The sequence below is a fragment of the Ovis canadensis genome, chromosome 1 (assembly GCF_042477335.2).
Source record: "Ovis canadensis isolate MfBH-ARS-UI-01 breed Bighorn chromosome 1, ARS-UI_OviCan_v2, whole genome shotgun sequence".
In the NCBI taxonomy this organism is placed as follows: Eukaryota; Metazoa; Chordata; class Mammalia; order Artiodactyla; family Bovidae; genus Ovis; species Ovis canadensis.
In genome coordinates, this window is record NC_091245.1 from 77,888,637 (window position 1) to 77,906,091 (window position 17,455).

Below are 17,455 nucleotides of genomic sequence, written 5' to 3' on the forward strand. Positions count from 1 at the left end.
AAATAAACTTATCTGTAGTTCAAGTCAATGTTGCTTTTTTCCTGTCATATGAAGCTGTATTCACCCTGACAAACACAGAAAATTAGCTTCAAGCCCCTCTTCCTTGTCCTTTCTTCCCAACCAGAGTGCCTACTCTTAAACCCACCTATCTGGAAACTCTGGAGCCACCATTGTAACAGAAAGTTAAATTGCCTTGCAAGGGAAAATGATCTAGCATTTAATTGGAGACCAAAGAACTTTTAAAATATATAAGAAAGAAGAAAAGATCACCACTAAAACTCCCCTCTCAATGTTCCTCCTATCATGGTTTCCAAGAATTTAATGCACTGCTTTTGGCTAACTTATTACATCAATACTTAGGAATTTTTAAGTGACTTTTCCTATGTTAGCTCTAAGAGCCCAACATTTGTTTTTCGTTTCAATAGAAACACAACTATATTTACCTCTATATGTGTGCTACTGCTGCTGCTAAGTTGCTTCGGTCGTGTCTGACTCTGTGCGACCCCACAGACGGCAGCCCACCAGGCTCCCCCATCCCTGGGATTCTCCAGGCAAGAACACTGGAGTGGGTTGTCATTTCCTTCTCCAATGTGTGAAAGTGAAAAGTGAAAGTGAAGTTGCTCAGTCGTGTCCAACTCTTAGCGACCACATGGACTGCAGCCCACCAGGCTCCTCCGTCCAAGGGATTTTCCAGGCAAGAGTACTGGAGTGGGGTGCCATTGCCTTCTCTGTCTATATGTGTACATCTCAATAAATTTTCCAACAAATATTTATTATGTACCAACTGATCCTTACCTCATTCTTAGGCTCTACTCTTCCTCTGTTTTGTACAATTTAGACTGAAAACTTGGCTCTGACTTTGCTCTTTGATTTCACCTTTATACTACATAGAGTAAGAGACCTTCTGATGATGTTGTCTCTTTGATCCAGCAAAGAACAACCAGTCATCACCCCTTCTTTTTTAAGGCTATCCTTATTAAAAGCCTCATGCTTACACATGCATGTATGCTCACTCACTCAGTCATGTCCGACTCTGTGACCCTATGGACTGTAACCAACCAGACTCCTCTGCCCTGGGATTCTCCAGGCAAAAATAATGGAGTGGGTGGCCATTTCCTTCTCCAGGGATCTTCCCGACCCAGAGGTTGAACCCATGTCTCTTGCATTGACAGGCAGGTTCTTTACTGCTGAGCCACCAGGGAAAGCCAAATTAAAAGCCTAATTTTTGCTAAATGCTAAATGCCACTTTAAATGCTTTCATTATTTCATCTATTCTTCATACCAACCCCACAAGTAAGGTCTTGTTTTCTCCATTCTATGGACGAATCAACTATGATTCAGAAAGATTGAAACTAATCCAAGGTTTGTCTCCAAAGAAGATGTTGTGCCATTTCCTTTTTGAAAAATCTGTTTTTCGACATCTCTCTACTTCCTTTGCTACCTCCCCTTCTTTTCCTTACTGGCTATATCTGGATATTTCAAAATATGCAGAATAAATTATTCACCTTAGAAAGGACTTTAAAAACACAGTTCCAATTTTACAAGATAAAACTATTAATAATATTATCATATTATTGCTACAAAATAAAGTATGCAGAAAACACTGATGAATATAAAAACCAAATAAGGCAGCCCCTCCACTTCAGATTCAAAAGCTCACAGAGTTGGTACCTAACCATAAATAATACCTCAAACAACTCCTTTTCTTTCAGCAAATACACATGTACATACACAAACCTCAAGAAAGTCCCTTCTGACCACAGCCCTTCTCCTACTCCCCAGGTACATTAATATTAATCAGTGTGTTAGAAAACACTATCTGCCAAACAACTGAGATTATCCATCAGTTGTTCCTCAAGGAGAGTCTTCTCCCAACAACTCCAACATGAGGTTATTGTGTATATATAGATCGCAGTTATGCACAGGACAAGCACATGACAAATGTTCACCAAAATGAAGCCTGCACACTGGCACCACTGTCGCCCTAGATTGCAAATTCATTGGCATTCCAAGAACTTCACAAATAGCATGCAGTGTGACCTTTCTTTTTAAAACGGATACCATGAGGCTTGGAAACTTAATCTTAGAAACATCATATTCAATCATAATATTTTCATTACTTAACATTCTTCATTATATGAAATCTCTCAAACTAAGATTGTTTGGATTAACAAATCTTTTAGAATTCAAGCCTTTATGTAAGAAAAATTCACTACTAAAGGAATTCATTTTATTAATTGGTTTTACTTCTTCTACCTGGCTGAAATATTGGACACTGAAGTGAGTGTTTTATTGGAGGAAGGATAGCAGGAAAGGCTAATTTTGGAACCCTGGACAGGAAACATCAACAGGTGGGCAGTGTGATGAAACAGTGATAGGAGAATCTGAAAGCAGAACAGGGTGTGGAAAGGAGAGACGAGACACAAACATGAGTGTGGGCGGTGTTTCACAATATGGTCAGGACCCCCCTTGCTCTGATATTTGCACTTATACAGTAATCAGTATGTATCAGGCACAGTTCTTAGGTCCCTGTTTAATTAACAGTAGTTACTATGCTTATCCTTGGGCTTCCCAGGTGGCTCAGTGGCAAAGAAAATTTCATGTGTCGACGCATATTGAGTTCAATCCCTGGGCCAGGAAGATTCCCTGGAGAAGGAAGTGGCAACTCACTTCAGTATTCTTGCCTTGGAAATCTCATGGACAGAGGAACCTAGCAGGCTACTTTCCACGGGGTTGCAAAAGAGTCAGATGTAACTTAGTGACTAAACTACAACTATTTTTATCCTTACTTTACAGTTGGAAAGACCAAAGCCCAGAGAAGTTGAGTATTTTCCAAAGCCTCACAGCTGGTTAGTGGCAGAGCTAGAGTTCAAACTCAGGCACCATTTCAAATCATGAATTATTATTTTACACAGCATACATTCTAGAGCAGTGCCTCTCAAACTTGTTTTTAACTGTGACTCCCAGGAGGAATATATGACCCAATATATCAAAACCCATGTAATAGAAACAGAACCTTTGTGAAATAATACTTTTACTAGATGCAATGCATTCAGATCTTTGTTTCACTTTAAAAAATTGTTGGATACAACCAATAAATTGACTTTACAACCCTCAGTGGGTTACAACTCATAACTTGAAAAGTACTACTTTGGAGACCAGGGCTACAAATGGTAATTAAATATTTCTACTTGGATGTTTTACAGTCATTCAAGCAAATGGACAGTCATCTTCACTTGCCTGTTGACAGTCTACAACTGAACTTCTGAATTCCACCCTCCTCCCCATTGTTTCCTCTCTCATTAAATGACAGCTTCTTCTGTACTGTCCACACAGTAGCCACTTGACAAATGAAGCAAGCAAGCACCTGAAATGTCACTATCAGAACTGAGACATGTTGTGAGTGTAAAATATACCTGATATTTAAAAGACTTAGTGTGAAAAAATAATCTAAAACATTTTATTAATAACTTCAATTATTTGTGTGTTGAAATGATGTTTGTTACACTGAGTTAAATAAAATATATTATTAAAATTGATTTCAGCTGTTTCTTTTTACTTTTTTTGATGTGGCTAGAAGAATGTTCATTAATTGTACAGCACATTATATTTCTATCGGACAATAATGTTCTGGTTGCTCAAGCTAAAAACTTATGAATCATCCCTTACTCCTTTTCTCTCTACCAGCAAATGGTAAGCTTGACCATTAAAAGTCATAGCTCAAGAACTTCTCACCACCTTCACTACTACACACACATACACACACACACACATCTTAACAGATCTCCTTGCTTCCTTCTTCACCACATCTTACAGCTTATATGCTCAAATAGTGAAGAATCTGCCTGCAATGAAGGAGACCTGGGTTCAATCCCTAGGTTGGGAAGATGCCCTGGAAAAGGGAGTGACAACCCACTCCAGAATTCTTGCCTGGAAAATTCCATAGACAGAGGAGCCTGGTGGGCTACAGTCCATGGGGTTGCAAAGAGTTGGACACGATTCTTCAACTAACACTTATAAAGTTGACAGGTCATCCTTTTAAAAGGTCAGTTGATTATGTCACTCCTCTGTTCAAAATCCTCCGATGGCTCTTTTTGCCAGAGCAAAAGCCTAAGTCCTTACAACAGCCTACAAAGCCTTTTAGGTTCTGACCACCCACCCCACCCTGTCTATCTGTCCTAATTCCTTACCACTTCCTTCTTAACTCAGCTACAGTTGCCTCCTTGAATTCACCAAGTATGCTGCTACCTCCTGGCTCCTGCACTTCTGGTACCTCTGTATATAACCCTCTTACCCTGGATATCCTCTATCTTCTTTCTCTGTTTTGGATCAAATGCCAACTTACCAGCAAGTCCTTTACTGATAACTGTACTTAAAATTGCAAACCACTCTGTCCTAATTCTTCCATTTTCCCTTTTAGCTTTTATGTCTTACAACCTTTAATTAATTATCTTACATAATTTACTTGTTTATCAGGCTCCCACCAATCACGTGTAGGAGTTCCCTGAGGGCAGTGACTTTGTTTCATTGCTGCATTCCCAGCACCTTTGAGCCTGGCTAACGGTAGGTGCTCAAAATACTATCTGTTGAATGAATAAACGAGTTGTACGTTTCCAAACTCAGTTTTGGACCATTTGTAACTAGGCATTCTCAGGAAACTACTGAAACAAGTGAACAATTCGGTATCTTTAGTTTTTAACCCATTATTCTTCTTGGACCTACAGTAATTCCACAATAAAGAAATCAAGATTCTTCTCCATACTTCAAACCTTTTGTCCATTTTCCCTGGAAGATGGGCTTTCCTTTTCCCTCAGCCATGACTATCTCCTTAGGCATCTGTACCATCTCCTGAATGGCTGACCTGATACACGTGCAGCCTCAGTCAATATAGATTCTTAATCTTCGAAGATCTTCCAGTCTATGCAGTGTATATTAGGTACAACCAGATGTTGTAAACGCAAGTGTATTATTTGCCCTGTTGATTGTCTGCAGACTGGCCACACTTTACCTACCTAGTCCTGCCATGTCTGCGGTCAGGAAGATGTGGACACGTGAAGGATGGAATGTCCAAGACTGTAGCCAGGCCCCTCATTTTAAAGATGAGGAAATCAAGGCTCAGAGAAGTTAAGCCAAGTAAACTGAGGCCACGTAAAAGGGTCAAAACGAAGACACAAAACATAACGTGGTAGAAAACGCAAAAGAGGCCAGGTGGCTTGCCTCCCGCCATTTAGGGGGTTCACAAAATAATCCTCTAGTACAGCTCTACCTAGCTGTCTCATTTTAATGCTCAACCACTAGCTCCCAGGCTATAAAAAAGGCACGTCCCGCCGTCGCACCTCCCTCGGGGTGGGAAAAAAAGCGGCTCACAGCTGTCTCACAGGCCCGGGCCACCAACAACTGGACTCTCGCGAGACTAGCGGTCCCGGAGAACTTGTGCCGAGCCTCCCGGAAGTGGGCGAGGGGACCTGTCCGCTCCCACCCGGCTGTGTGCTCTTGAGGCTCCGTGGGGAGTCGAGGGTCTCCCCGGGGACCGGCGCGAGCTGGAGTCACGGAGAAGCTCTCTGCCACTCACACGGCGGCGTCGGCCCTGCCCCGGCTGCCGCCGCCCCTCCCTTTGCCCTTCACGGCGCCCGGCCCTCCTTGTCAGCAGCTTCCTTCTGCGCCTGGGCAGCCTGCCTTTCCCCTCTAGCTTTCCTTCCAGTCTCCTCCCCCGACTCTTAACAGCGGAGTCGCGGGTCCTGCAGTGTCCCAGAAGCCGCACGTATAACTTGCTCGGTGTAAGTGCTAGGAATGTCGCCGGCCTCCCGGGGAAATGCGTTCTTTCTATCTATAGCTCTGTCTGTACATTCTATGTCCACGGCAGCTGTTCCAGGGGCAACAACTGTTTCCCTCTGTTCTCCTCTCCCCATTGGTGGCTTCCAACCCGAATTTGGGAATGGGGAGATCGCCCACCTGTTATCTTTGAGCAGGCTAATCTCTTGTAAGCAGAAGTGCCATATGAAGCCTTCAGAATCATTTGGCTTGGGGCTGGAATTTACCCCCTACCCAACCTCAGGTTTTCCAAAACGTATTGCTTTTCTATGAAAATACTTCATTTTTTTATATTGTAATTTTTGCCGTGGTCTTGTGCTCGAAGGGAGGAAACAACTTTTCAATTTGCTTCTTCTGTTCTTATTTATAAGATTCATTATCTGATAGGGTTAAAAACACGTTTTGAACATGTAAGTGTGTGGCTGTCAGCCCTAGAGAATTTAAGATAATAGTTATTTTCTTTATCTTAATTCCATTTTCGTCTCATAGGGGCAACTCATTCGATTTCGGAGTTCTGTTAATTCTTCTGAGAGATTTCAAATCCTCTAGAAGCCAAAATGGGACACAGTAAACAGATTAGGATTTTACTACTGAACGAAATGGAAAAGCTGGAAAGGACCCTCTTCAGACTTGAACAAGGTCAGTAGCAAGTCATTTGATTAGCTCTGTGTCTTTTACATTTTTAATTCATTATCATTAAATTTTTTTAACTTTTAGATATAATTTCCAAGGACTTTTCTAAACCTGATTTGTGTGAAGACATTTCTGTGTTTTAAAAAATATCACTAATGAAAGTGAAGTTTTATTTGTCATGTTAGAGTGAGGATAAAAAATTCACTTTACTTAGCTTGCTAACTTCCACTCAAGACAAAAGTTGCATTTATAATCAGAAGATTGACAGTGTTATTTCCATTAGCATTTACTATTAAAACTTGGCAAATTGTTTCATAAGTAATTTTCCTTTGGGTATGTCTGTAGTTTTGCTGTTTTATAGCTCCCACTCTTTTCCTTTACTGGACCATCTGCATTAGCAAAATAGATCACAGCAAAAAGTAAACTATTATTTATGTTTATCAAAAGCCTCCCAACTGTGGAGAAGGTAAAACTTGAAAATATTTTTGCCAAATTAAAACCAAAATAATTGATTAGGTTGTGTTGAAATATATTCTAGCTGTGATTTAAAAGATCAAATTATATAAGACTAATCAAATAGATGCATTATTTTCTTAGACTTGTATTTTACAACATTGAAAAAAAAACATTTCACACTCATTTATGTTAATATAACTTGTGAAGTAGAAGTTTAATGTATGAAAAGTAAAATGCTATCCCCTCTCTCACCCTCCCAAATGGATGTTGATAGTAGTAAACATTTTGAGGAAAATTTTCCTCTGAATTTCTCAAGAGCTAATTTTTTTTTTTTTAATTTCGGCCATCAAATATGTTTCCTCCCTGGCAAATCTTCATCTTCTTCCAACTCCAGTGCTGAACTTAAGATCACTAAGTACTAAATCCATTTTTGGCTTTCCTGACTCTGCAGTTTTCTGGTTTTGATTTTTTTCCCCCCATCCTCTTGAGTACGCCTGTCACCTTGGTGGTGTCTTTGCTGAGCTCTCTTCTTCCACATTTTGATTATGTGTATCTTCAAGGAATCTTTTCTTTTTTCACTTCTGCCCTCAAAGAAGTATACATTCTCATGGCCTCAGCTGTGGCCTCCATACTGATGACTCCTTTTGGAAGAAAGGCCTTAAACTTTGCTTGCTTCTTAGAAGCAAATGATTGTAATGGCAAGAGTAGAGAGCTAGAATTGTCCTGCCTCTGCCGCTAGCAAACTGTTTGACTTTGGGCAAGTCACATTAATTCTAAACATTATTTGTGATGTGAAGATACTAATTTCCCCTTTTCTACACTGCTGAGTTTTGAGGCTCAAAATTAATAATAAATGGTTTTAAAGCCCCCAATAGATACGAAGGCTAGATCACTGTATCTGTCAATTCTTACCCTGGATTCTTGCCTTCATCCCAGTATCATGATATGGAAGAGTCTGAGGATAGCTCCTGTTTTTTGGCTTAAATCTTACATGTCCAAAGGAGAAGGCAATGGCACCCCACTCCAGTACTCTTGCCTGGAAAATCCCATGGATGGAGGAGCCTGGTAGGCTGCAGTCCATGGGGTCCCTAAGAATCAGACATGACTGAGCGACTTCACTTTCACTTTTCACTTTCATGCATAGGAGAAGGAAATGGCATCCCACTCCAGTGTTCTTGCCTGGAGAATCCCAGGGACGGGGGAGCCTGGTGGGCTGCCGTCTATGGGGTCGCACAGAGTCGGGCACAACTGAAGCGACTTAGCAGCAACATGTCCAAAACCATCTCACAATTCTCACGTTTTTGCTTCTCAGCTTTTCCGTTTACTGTAGTTTCATAGTTTACAAGGCTAGAAACTTTGTGCTCTTCTTTGAAATTTCTTTTCTTTAACTACAGCTTCTCTTTAAACCCTGTAATTTCTTCCTAAATGTCTCCTCTTGCCTGCCTGTCTCTTCCATATGCCTGTATATGGATGCTGAAATAATCTTCTTATGCCATCTTTTCTCTTTTTATTAATTGATGTTTATAATGTCATTTAAATAGCTCTGCCTGGCTTCCAGGATTCTGTAATGGGATCCACTTTCCCAAGCCAAGATTTTATCTCATTGTTCTTCATTGTTAGTGTTCTACATCTTTACACTTCCCTTGTTAATTCCCTTCCAAGTGGCTTTTCTTATGCTTGTTCCTACTCCTCCGCTCCTGTCAGATTCCTGTGTCTGTTAAATTCCTTTACTATCATTTTATGTGTTGCCTCCCTCTCAGTGTTTAGCTAAAATTCCACTTCCTCCATGAAGCTTTTTCTTAATTTGTTGGTGTCTCCTTTCCATGATTTCTGATTATACAGTGGGCACAGGACAGTCAGGTGCTTAACGGTATAGCAGTGTCTAAAATCTTAGTGTCCAACTATAGTTTAAGATCTGCAAAGACAGAAACAGTATTATAGATGTAGTGCAGTGTACAACAGCTAATAAATCCTTGCTGGGTGATCACTATTAAAGTGCCAGTTAAAGCTAGCCTAGCAGTTTGAAGAAAGAGCTCTGAATAATATGGTTGACCCTGTAACTCTGATTAAAGCCAGTAAATTCATCCAAACAATAAAAATGGGAGCACGTTGAATTTTTTTGCAGTAATGATTCACTGTATTATTTTAGAAGATAATTGTACTGTGAAAGATGAAGGGAAGAGACACTGGAGGCAAGAAATCATGTAGAAAACTATTTTACAAACATGTCTGGTTTAACTACATTAGGGTTTTTAAAAAGAGGGGACAGTATAAGACATTTTAAAATTCATAGGACTTGGTGACCAATTAGGTGTAAAGAAAAGCTCTGGCAAATTTTGGTTCTTTCACCAAGCCCTTCTCCATTTTTCTTTCCTTTTCACTTTTCCCTAAAAAATGATTCCTCCTCATTTTCAAGGCTAACATCTCCATAGATTCTTCTGATTTAACAAGTACAAGACCAAGTAATTAGCCTTTCCCTGTCTTTCCTATCTCATTTAGTGGTAGAATAATGAGTAAAAGTCATTATTTCTCAAACCTGGGATTCTTCCTTTTTTTATGTAGGTTGGTCAAATTTCAATTTTTACTTGTTTTGAAAGAAAACATTTATAAAGGTTCCATAATTAGGAGTCAAGTCTCTATAAATTGAGTGGAGGGAATGATGTAGAAAAACTTAGTTTACAGTAATAGTGTAATTTCTCACCTTCCTAGTTTCATTGCCTGCAAGAGGGAAATGGCTAATCTGAGTAAAGTATTCCTAGTGTGTGAGGAATAAGATAGCCACATCATGTACTGCTGTGCTAAGCTAATTTTAGCAAACTGAGCTATTAATTATGGAAACTGACATACTCTAGGTATTCTGATGTTTCATTTACTGTATATAAAAATTTTAGTATCAAGAATATGGATTAGAGGTTACAGAGTGGCTATATATACCCTTTCGGGTATGTACTGCCTATCAGGATATAAAAAGAATAGAATTTAATTTTCTTTCTCCTCTCTCTTTCCTTTTGTCTCTCTATGTTTCTACCTATTTTGATCAGTTAAAATGAGTTAAGAGAAATTCCCTGGTGGTCCAGTGGTTAGGTCTCTGTGTTATCACTGTCAAGGACCCAGGTTTGATCCCTGGTCAGGGAACTAACATCCCATAAGCTGTGTGGTACAACCAAAACAAGTTTTTTAATATAAAAATAATTAAAATTTGCTAATATATGATTGATATTGATGCTCTTGGTTCATATGTCAGTTGAGTTATAAACAAAAAAGATATATTCTGAGGAAAAAGTGGAGATTATAGGTCTACAAGAGGTTGACAGTCACGGTGTCACATGGTATGTTGCCATGAATTATACTTTTATCTAAACCAGGTTAGGTAGATATGCCAGTTATATTATCTTAAATAGTAGAATCTTTACCACACTTTGTAATGAGAAGCAGTGTAACCGTAAATTTCTGTTTTACCTCAAGAGGTTGTCAAACTTAAAGATGAGGTAGAGAGTTTGAAATTTGCTGTTTTTGTCCTTTTCAGAAATGACATGTAGCTTTCTATAGTGTATTTAGAAAATATTCTCAGAAAAATTAAATACAGTCTAAGGTAAATATGAATGAGAAAGTAAACTGCTTTTGCTGGAAATTGATGCTGTAGAGATCAGCACATTTCTTTCCTATAAAGGTTCAAGTGGCAAATATTTTCAGCTTTGCAGGCCACATGCTTTCAATTGCAGCAACTCAACTCAACCGTTGTACTGCGAAAGCAGCCATAGATAATACATAAATGAATGGTGTGTTCCAATAAAACTTTATTTAAAGATGGGGGTATAGTTTACCAACCCTTGCTACAGGGAGAGCATTTTAAATATGTATTTTTTGTAACAATTCCATCATATGATTTCACCCATATAAATGAATATCTACTTACTTTAAAAACTGATAACAAAGTTTTCTTTGAAATCTACCCAATAAATCTGTTTGAAATCTACCCAATAAAGAATTTTAGTTGGTTTTCAGATCCCCTCTTTAATATATAAAATGGGACATCTCTTTAGCTTGTAAAAACAATTGATATATGTCATGGAAATATATATATATTTATATATATATATTTACAAGCACATTTCAACAAAAAATACTTGCATAATTAATGAGTGGGTTTGAAAAGTTAAGATCATGGATTAGTAAACATAGCTACCAAGAACTTTATCCATTAGGATTTGGGTATCTTTGTGTTACATTTTGTTTTTAGATCTGAAATCACTAAATAAACTAAATAAACAGGACTTTAAATTACTTTATCACAAAATATTAAACCAAGACTTTTTAAATTAATGAAATGTATTTAATCACATTACTTTTATGAGAGATAATACTAATTTTTAGTGAGAGTTAAAAGATTTGTTCCATTAACTAGTAAATAAAATTAATTATTTAAAATAGTTATTTTATTTACATTTTGTCCTTATTTTGTGTTTTACAAATTATATAATCTATTAAATTATCATAATGTGTATTATATAAGTAAATATTCATATTTGGAGAATACTTGTCATTTTCTTCTGAAGGTAGACCACTGATCCAAATACTGTTTTAGTGGTTTTGGATGAGTTTTAGCCTTTGTACCACAAGTTCTCTGAATCCTTGTGTAATTATAAAAACAATATTTGTATAAGCTGAACAGGGGACAGGTTGGTTAACTGTGCCCAGATTGCTGATCTCTGATATTTGTACTTCAGAATGACACCATTACTTCTGTAATAAACTTAATCATTCTTGGAAATGTAGTTCTCAAAATCACTTAAGTATTAAAACTTCATATTTTAATCCTTTGGGCAATTTACTTCTCAGTCTATCTCTTCATAATAATAGTTCTAATATAAAAATGATATTTCCCAATTACAAAATTATAAAAAGGTGTAAAAGTCTTTTTTCTATGCTTTTTGTTTCAAAACAAAATTGGGTTTATACTGTCTAAACATTTTTAATACCTGCTTATAGTATTATGATGTGTAAATTCCATCTCCCTGCTTATTGCCGTATGTCATCATACTTTTTCCCAGAAAGGATTTCAGAAGATCTCTGTAGACACATAAAATGTAACAAAATATTGAAAGTAACATATTATTAAATATCCCTTGATAATATGATTTGTAGTGGCTTTATAATATTCCTGCTTACAGAATACCATTTGTACCATGATTTATATAATCATTCTTAATCATTATATATTTAATTTGTTGTGAGTTTAATTATAATAAATGAAATTGTGATGAGCATCTTTATGTATGGTCTATGTTTACATCCCAGAGAAGGCAATGGCACCCCACTCCAGTACTCTTGCCTGGAAAATCCCATGGACAGAGGAGCCTGGTAGGCTGTAGTCCATGGGGTCGCTAAAAGTCAGACACGACTGAGTAACTTCACTTTCACTTTTCACTTTTCACTTTCATGCATTGGAGAAGGAAATGGCAACCCACTCCAGTGTTCTTGCCTAGAGAATCCCAGGGACAGCGGAGCCTGGTGGGCTGCCGTCTATGGGGTTGCACAGAGTCGGACACAACTGAAGTTACTTAGCAGCAGCAACATGTTTACATCACTGATTAATTGCCTAGAACATACATGTCTTCATGAAATTATTAGCCAATAATATAAACTTTATTAATATTCTTAGTATATTTGTGCCAAATTGCTTTATAGAAAAATTTGCCCATGTAGCTACTTGGAAAAAATTATTAGTTTCACTGTGTAGTGTGAGAAGTAAAAGTGAGTTCCTTAATTTTGGCCAAGTTACTTGATAACTCCTTTTGAATAATTTATTTCTTGCTTGTCAGATCCATCTACTATGAGTAAATTTATATCCATATTTTTGTCCAATCCAGGAATATAGTTAGCAGTACTTATCACTTAATTATAAATTATAATTTTTTCTAAGAATTCCTAGAACATCTATTCCCTCTTATTATTCATATTGCAGGATTTAAAACAGAACATTCATGTTTCTCTTGGCAAATATAGAAGTATTTAATTGGATTAGAATAAACTGGAAGAGTCCAGCATTCTCTTACATCTTCCACTGGTTTCTTTTCTTCACAAAGAATGTCTTCAGTTCAGTCACTCATCGTGTCCGACTCTTTGCAACCCCATGAACTGCAGTATGCCAGGCCTCCCTGTCCGTCACCAACTCCTGGAGTCCACCCATACCCGTGTCCATTGTGTCACTGATGCCATCCAACCATCTCATCCTCTGTTGTCCCCTTCTCCTCCTGCCCTCAATCTTTCCCAGCTTACCCAGTGTTTAATATTGTGGTGTAAAATTTACCACCTGTCAAACAGCACTGTGAGAGATTTATTTCTTCCAAAGAATGATTTTAGACTGACTGAAATATATCTACATGTTCTCTACTTCACGATTTGCCTTGAACCAAACTGACATTCTTTATATATAAATAAATGGCAGTTCTTAACTCATATTTCTGATTCATATCACTGGCAGTTCAGTTCAGTTCAGTTGCTCAGTCGTTTCTGACTCTTTGCAACCCCATGGACTGCAGCACGCCAGGCTTCTCTGTCCATCACCAACTCCCAGAGCTTCCTCAGACGCGTGTCCATTGAGTCGGTGATGCCATCAAACCATCTCATCCTCTGTCGTCCCCCTCTCCTCCCACCTTCAGTCTTTCCCAGAATTAGGGTTTTTTCTAGTGAGTCAGTTCTTCAGATCAGGTGGCCAAAATATTGGAGTTTCAGCTTCAGCATCAGTCCTTCCAATGAATGTTCAGGACTGATTTCCTTTAGGATGAATTGGTTGGATCTCCTTGCGGTTCAAGGGACTCTCAGGAGTCTTTTCCGACACCATAATTCAAAATCATCAATTCTTTGGCTCTCAGTTTTCATTATAGTCCAACTCTCACATCCATCCATGACTACTGGAAAAACCATAGCTTTGACTAGATGGACCTATGTTGGCAAAGTTATATCTCTGCTTTTCAATATGCTATCTAGGTTGGTCATAACTTTTCTTCCAAGGAGCAAGTGTCTTTTAATTTCATGGCTGCAGTCACCATCTGCAGTGATTTTGGAGCCCCTGCAAAATAAAGTCTGTCACTGTTTGCACTGTTTCCTCATCTGTTTGCCATGAAGTAATGGGACCAGATGCCATGATCTAAGTTTTCTGAATGTTGAGTTTTAAGCCAACTTTTTCACTCCCCTCTTTCACTTTCATCAAGAGGCTCTTCTTTAATTCTTCTTTGCTTTCTGCCATACGGGTGGTGTCATCTGCATACCTGAGATTATTGATATTTCTACTGGGTAATGCTTCATCCAGCCTAGCATATCATATCATATCACCATATCATATCATATCACCATGGCATATCATATCACCATAGCAGGGTTCATGGTATCTGTCTCCCTTGCTTATTTATAACATCTTTCTCTGACAGTGAAAAACCTGACTCTTATCACTGTTGTTTGTGAAATATATTTTCAGTTCTAGGCCAACTGTTATAAGTTTTCAAAACTTTTAAAGGTGTTGCTCCGCTGTCTTCTTTCTTGCACTGTTGCCCATGAGAAATCTGCTATCATTCTCTTCCCTGTTCCTCTGTACATACTCTTTTTCTCTCTAGCTGCTTATAAAATATTCTCATTGTCCCTAGTTTTGAGCAATTTGATACTGATGCTCTTTGGTATCATTTTCTTCATATTTCTTGGATTAAGAATATTAAATTCTTAGATCTGTAAGTTTTTTTTTTTTCATCAAATTGGGGAATTTTTACCTGTTATTTCTTCAAATAATTTGTCTCTTTTCTTCTCTCCTGTGAGTACTCTAATTACGTTTATGTTAAATCACTTGAATTGTCTGATGCTTTTTCAATTTTGTAGATTCTTTTTTCTCTCTTTGTTTCTTTTTCAGTTCAGTTCAGTCACTCTGTCGTGTCGAACTCTTTGCGACCCCATGAACTGCAGCACGCCAGACCTCCCTGTCCATCACCAACTCCCGGAGTTCACCCAAACCCATATCCATTGAGTCAGTGGTGCCATCCAGCCATCTCATCCTTTGTCATCCCCTTCTCCTCCTGCCCTAAATCTTTCCCAGCATCAGGGTCTTCTCAAATGAGTCAGCTCTTCGCATCAGGTGGCCAAAGTATTGGAGTTTCAGCTTCAACACAGTCCCACCAATGACATAGTTGCTATTCCTGTGTCTTGAAATTCACTAATCTTTTTTTTCTGCCATGTCTCACCACCTCTTAATTTTGTTGCCTGTATTTTTCATTCTTAGGTGTTGTAGTTTTAATCTCTAAAAGCTAATTTGGATCTTTTTTATGTGTTCTTATTATTTTCCATGTATGGACCCAGCTTTTTGAACATATGGAAAACAGTTTTGATAACTGAAGCCCTTCCTTGTCTGCTAGTTCAACATCTGTGTCATTCATGGATTGTGTTTTCCTCCTTCTTTGTATGTCTCATAATCTTTGTTTGGATGCCAGACATTATTAATTGTACCTTGTTGAGTGATAGGTATTTTGGGATTCATACAAATATTCTTGGTCTTTGTTCTGGAGTGAAGTTAAGTTACTTGGAAATATTACTCTTTTTGAGTTTTACTTCTATGCTTTGTTAAGCCAGTCTAGACCTGTGCCCTGTCTCGGGCTCATTATTCCCCACTCCTGAAGCAAGATCCTTCTGAACTTCCTACCCACTGCCTCGTGAATTTTCTCAGTCTAGCTGGTGAGAACAAACTCTGTTCCTGGTCTCAGGTATTTTTCCTCCCAGACATGCACTGGTTAGTACTGTTCTGAATGCTCAAGGAACACCTTTTCCAGATCTCTGGAGTTCTCTCCCTGTGCAGCTTTCTCCTCCTCACCCACTACTCTCATCTGAAAACGCTAGCTGCCTTGATCTCCACAAGTTCCTAGTTCCATCTCTTCAACACAGGAAGTCAGTTGAGATCTGCCTGGGTTCCTTCTCCCTGTGCCCCGAGCTGTAAACTCTTTCAAGATAGGGCAGTTATAAGGCTTATCTTGTTTACTGTCCATCTCTCAGGGATCACTGACTTTTGTTGCATGATGTCAGGGACTTGAAAAATTATCAGTTCATATATTTTGTCTGATTTTTTTTTTAACTGTTGGTTTCTTTCTTAAGTTTTGGGGAAGATGGTAAATCCAGCCCCTGTTATTCCATCTTTGCCAGAGGCGGAAGTTGCAAGCCATTTAGATCTCTGTTTCCTCTATGTGAAATGCCCTATTCCAGATATCTGTGTGATCAACTCCCTTACCTCCTGTTTCTGTTTAGCAGGTTTTATTGGATGCTAGACATTGTAAGTGTTCTGTTTTTCTCTCTGAATTATTTTCTTGCTTTAAAGGAGTGATGAGTTTTATTTTAGAAGTCATTTACATTATTTGTGGATCAACTTAATCCTTTTGAGGCTTGTTTTTAAGCTTTAATAGGATAGATGTATATTAGTTTGTACTCTAGGACCACTTTAACCCTGTTACTTAAGACATGACTTGAATAAAACAGCTGTTCAACAAGGTCTCCTTAATTCTGGCTGCTTAAAAATTGTAATGTATCCCAGCCCTGGGGGCGCAGTAGGAATTGTTCAATTTACAGCTTCCACTAGTCGTTCTTTTCCCAACCTCACCTCATGTAGTCAAACCCCATTTGTGTACAGTTTAGTTTTCAGGCAGATTCAGCATGACTCTAGGCAAATTTCCGGAGCTCTTTCTTTGTTTAACTCCCTTCTTGTCATACTCTGCCCTGAGAATTGCACTCGCTTCCCCCTTCCCAAGCACTCGTCTCTGTCTCCTCAGCTCAGTGAGAGTACTGTGTCTGCTCCCTGCGTCACAGCCCAGGAAGGTCCTCTAGTCTGAGAGCTAAGAAGTTTATAGAAAATCTCAGGCATCACAGTTCTTCTCTACCTATTTTTGAGAACAGTTTCATATAGTTCTTTTAGTTTATCAGCGGAGGGCAAGTATAGTACCAATTACTCCATTATGGCCAGAAGCAGATATCTTCAGAATTATATTTTTAATTCACAAGTTAGGTCCTGTCACTCCTGCTCTAAGCTGTTCAGTGACTCATTTTGAGTCAGTGAAGAAGCCAAAATACTTACAGTGGCCTTCAAGTCTCTGCATAATCTGACTCCCTTGTTACCTTTCTTTCGTCTTACCATACTACTCCTCCCCCAGCTTGCCTCAGTCTAACCATACAGAGCTTCTTGCTGTTTCTGGAACCACGAGGCATGCTTCAACCCTGGGTCCTTTGTTTCTGTTTCCTTTGCTTGGTCAGCACTTTCCCTCCATGGTCATGATTAAACATGAGGCTAACCTGCTCACTTCTCCCAAGCCCTTCAACTTCTCAATAATCATCCTATTTAAAGTTGCTACCAGCTCCTTACCGTCACTCCTTTCCTCCCTACTCTGCTCTGATTTTTGTCCCTAAGGTGTTACTATACTTCTTTCTTCTCCAAAAGTTTCTTAAACTTGAAGGTTGTAACCAGTAAAACTAAATTTTCCTACCTTCATCAGTTATTGCCCATTATTAATTAAATGTTGTTTTTCAGTCACAC

At 38.5% G+C, this 17,455-nt stretch overlaps 1 protein-coding gene across 6 annotated transcripts in view; it reads left to right on the plus strand.

The window, feature by feature from the left end:
- Positions 1-5,378: 5,378 nt before the first annotated feature.
- Positions 5,379-17,455, plus strand: part of AGL (amylo-alpha-1,6-glucosidase and 4-alpha-glucanotransferase) — an 82,537-nt gene continuing 70,460 nt past the window's right edge. For 2 of the 6 annotated variants that reach the window (XM_069598541.1, XM_069598553.1), the window contains exons 1-2: positions 5,379-5,777; positions 6,301-6,450. In XM_069598541.1, coding sequence (XP_069454642.1) covers positions 6,369-6,450 — 82 coding nt within the window. In that variant the 5' untranslated portion in view covers positions 5,379-5,777; positions 6,301-6,368. Of the gene's footprint in view, positions 6,222-6,300; positions 6,451-17,455 lie in introns of all 6 variants that reach the window. The other 4 variants (XM_069598550.1, XM_069598564.1, XM_069598581.1 and 1 more) reach the window with 3 other exon arrangements.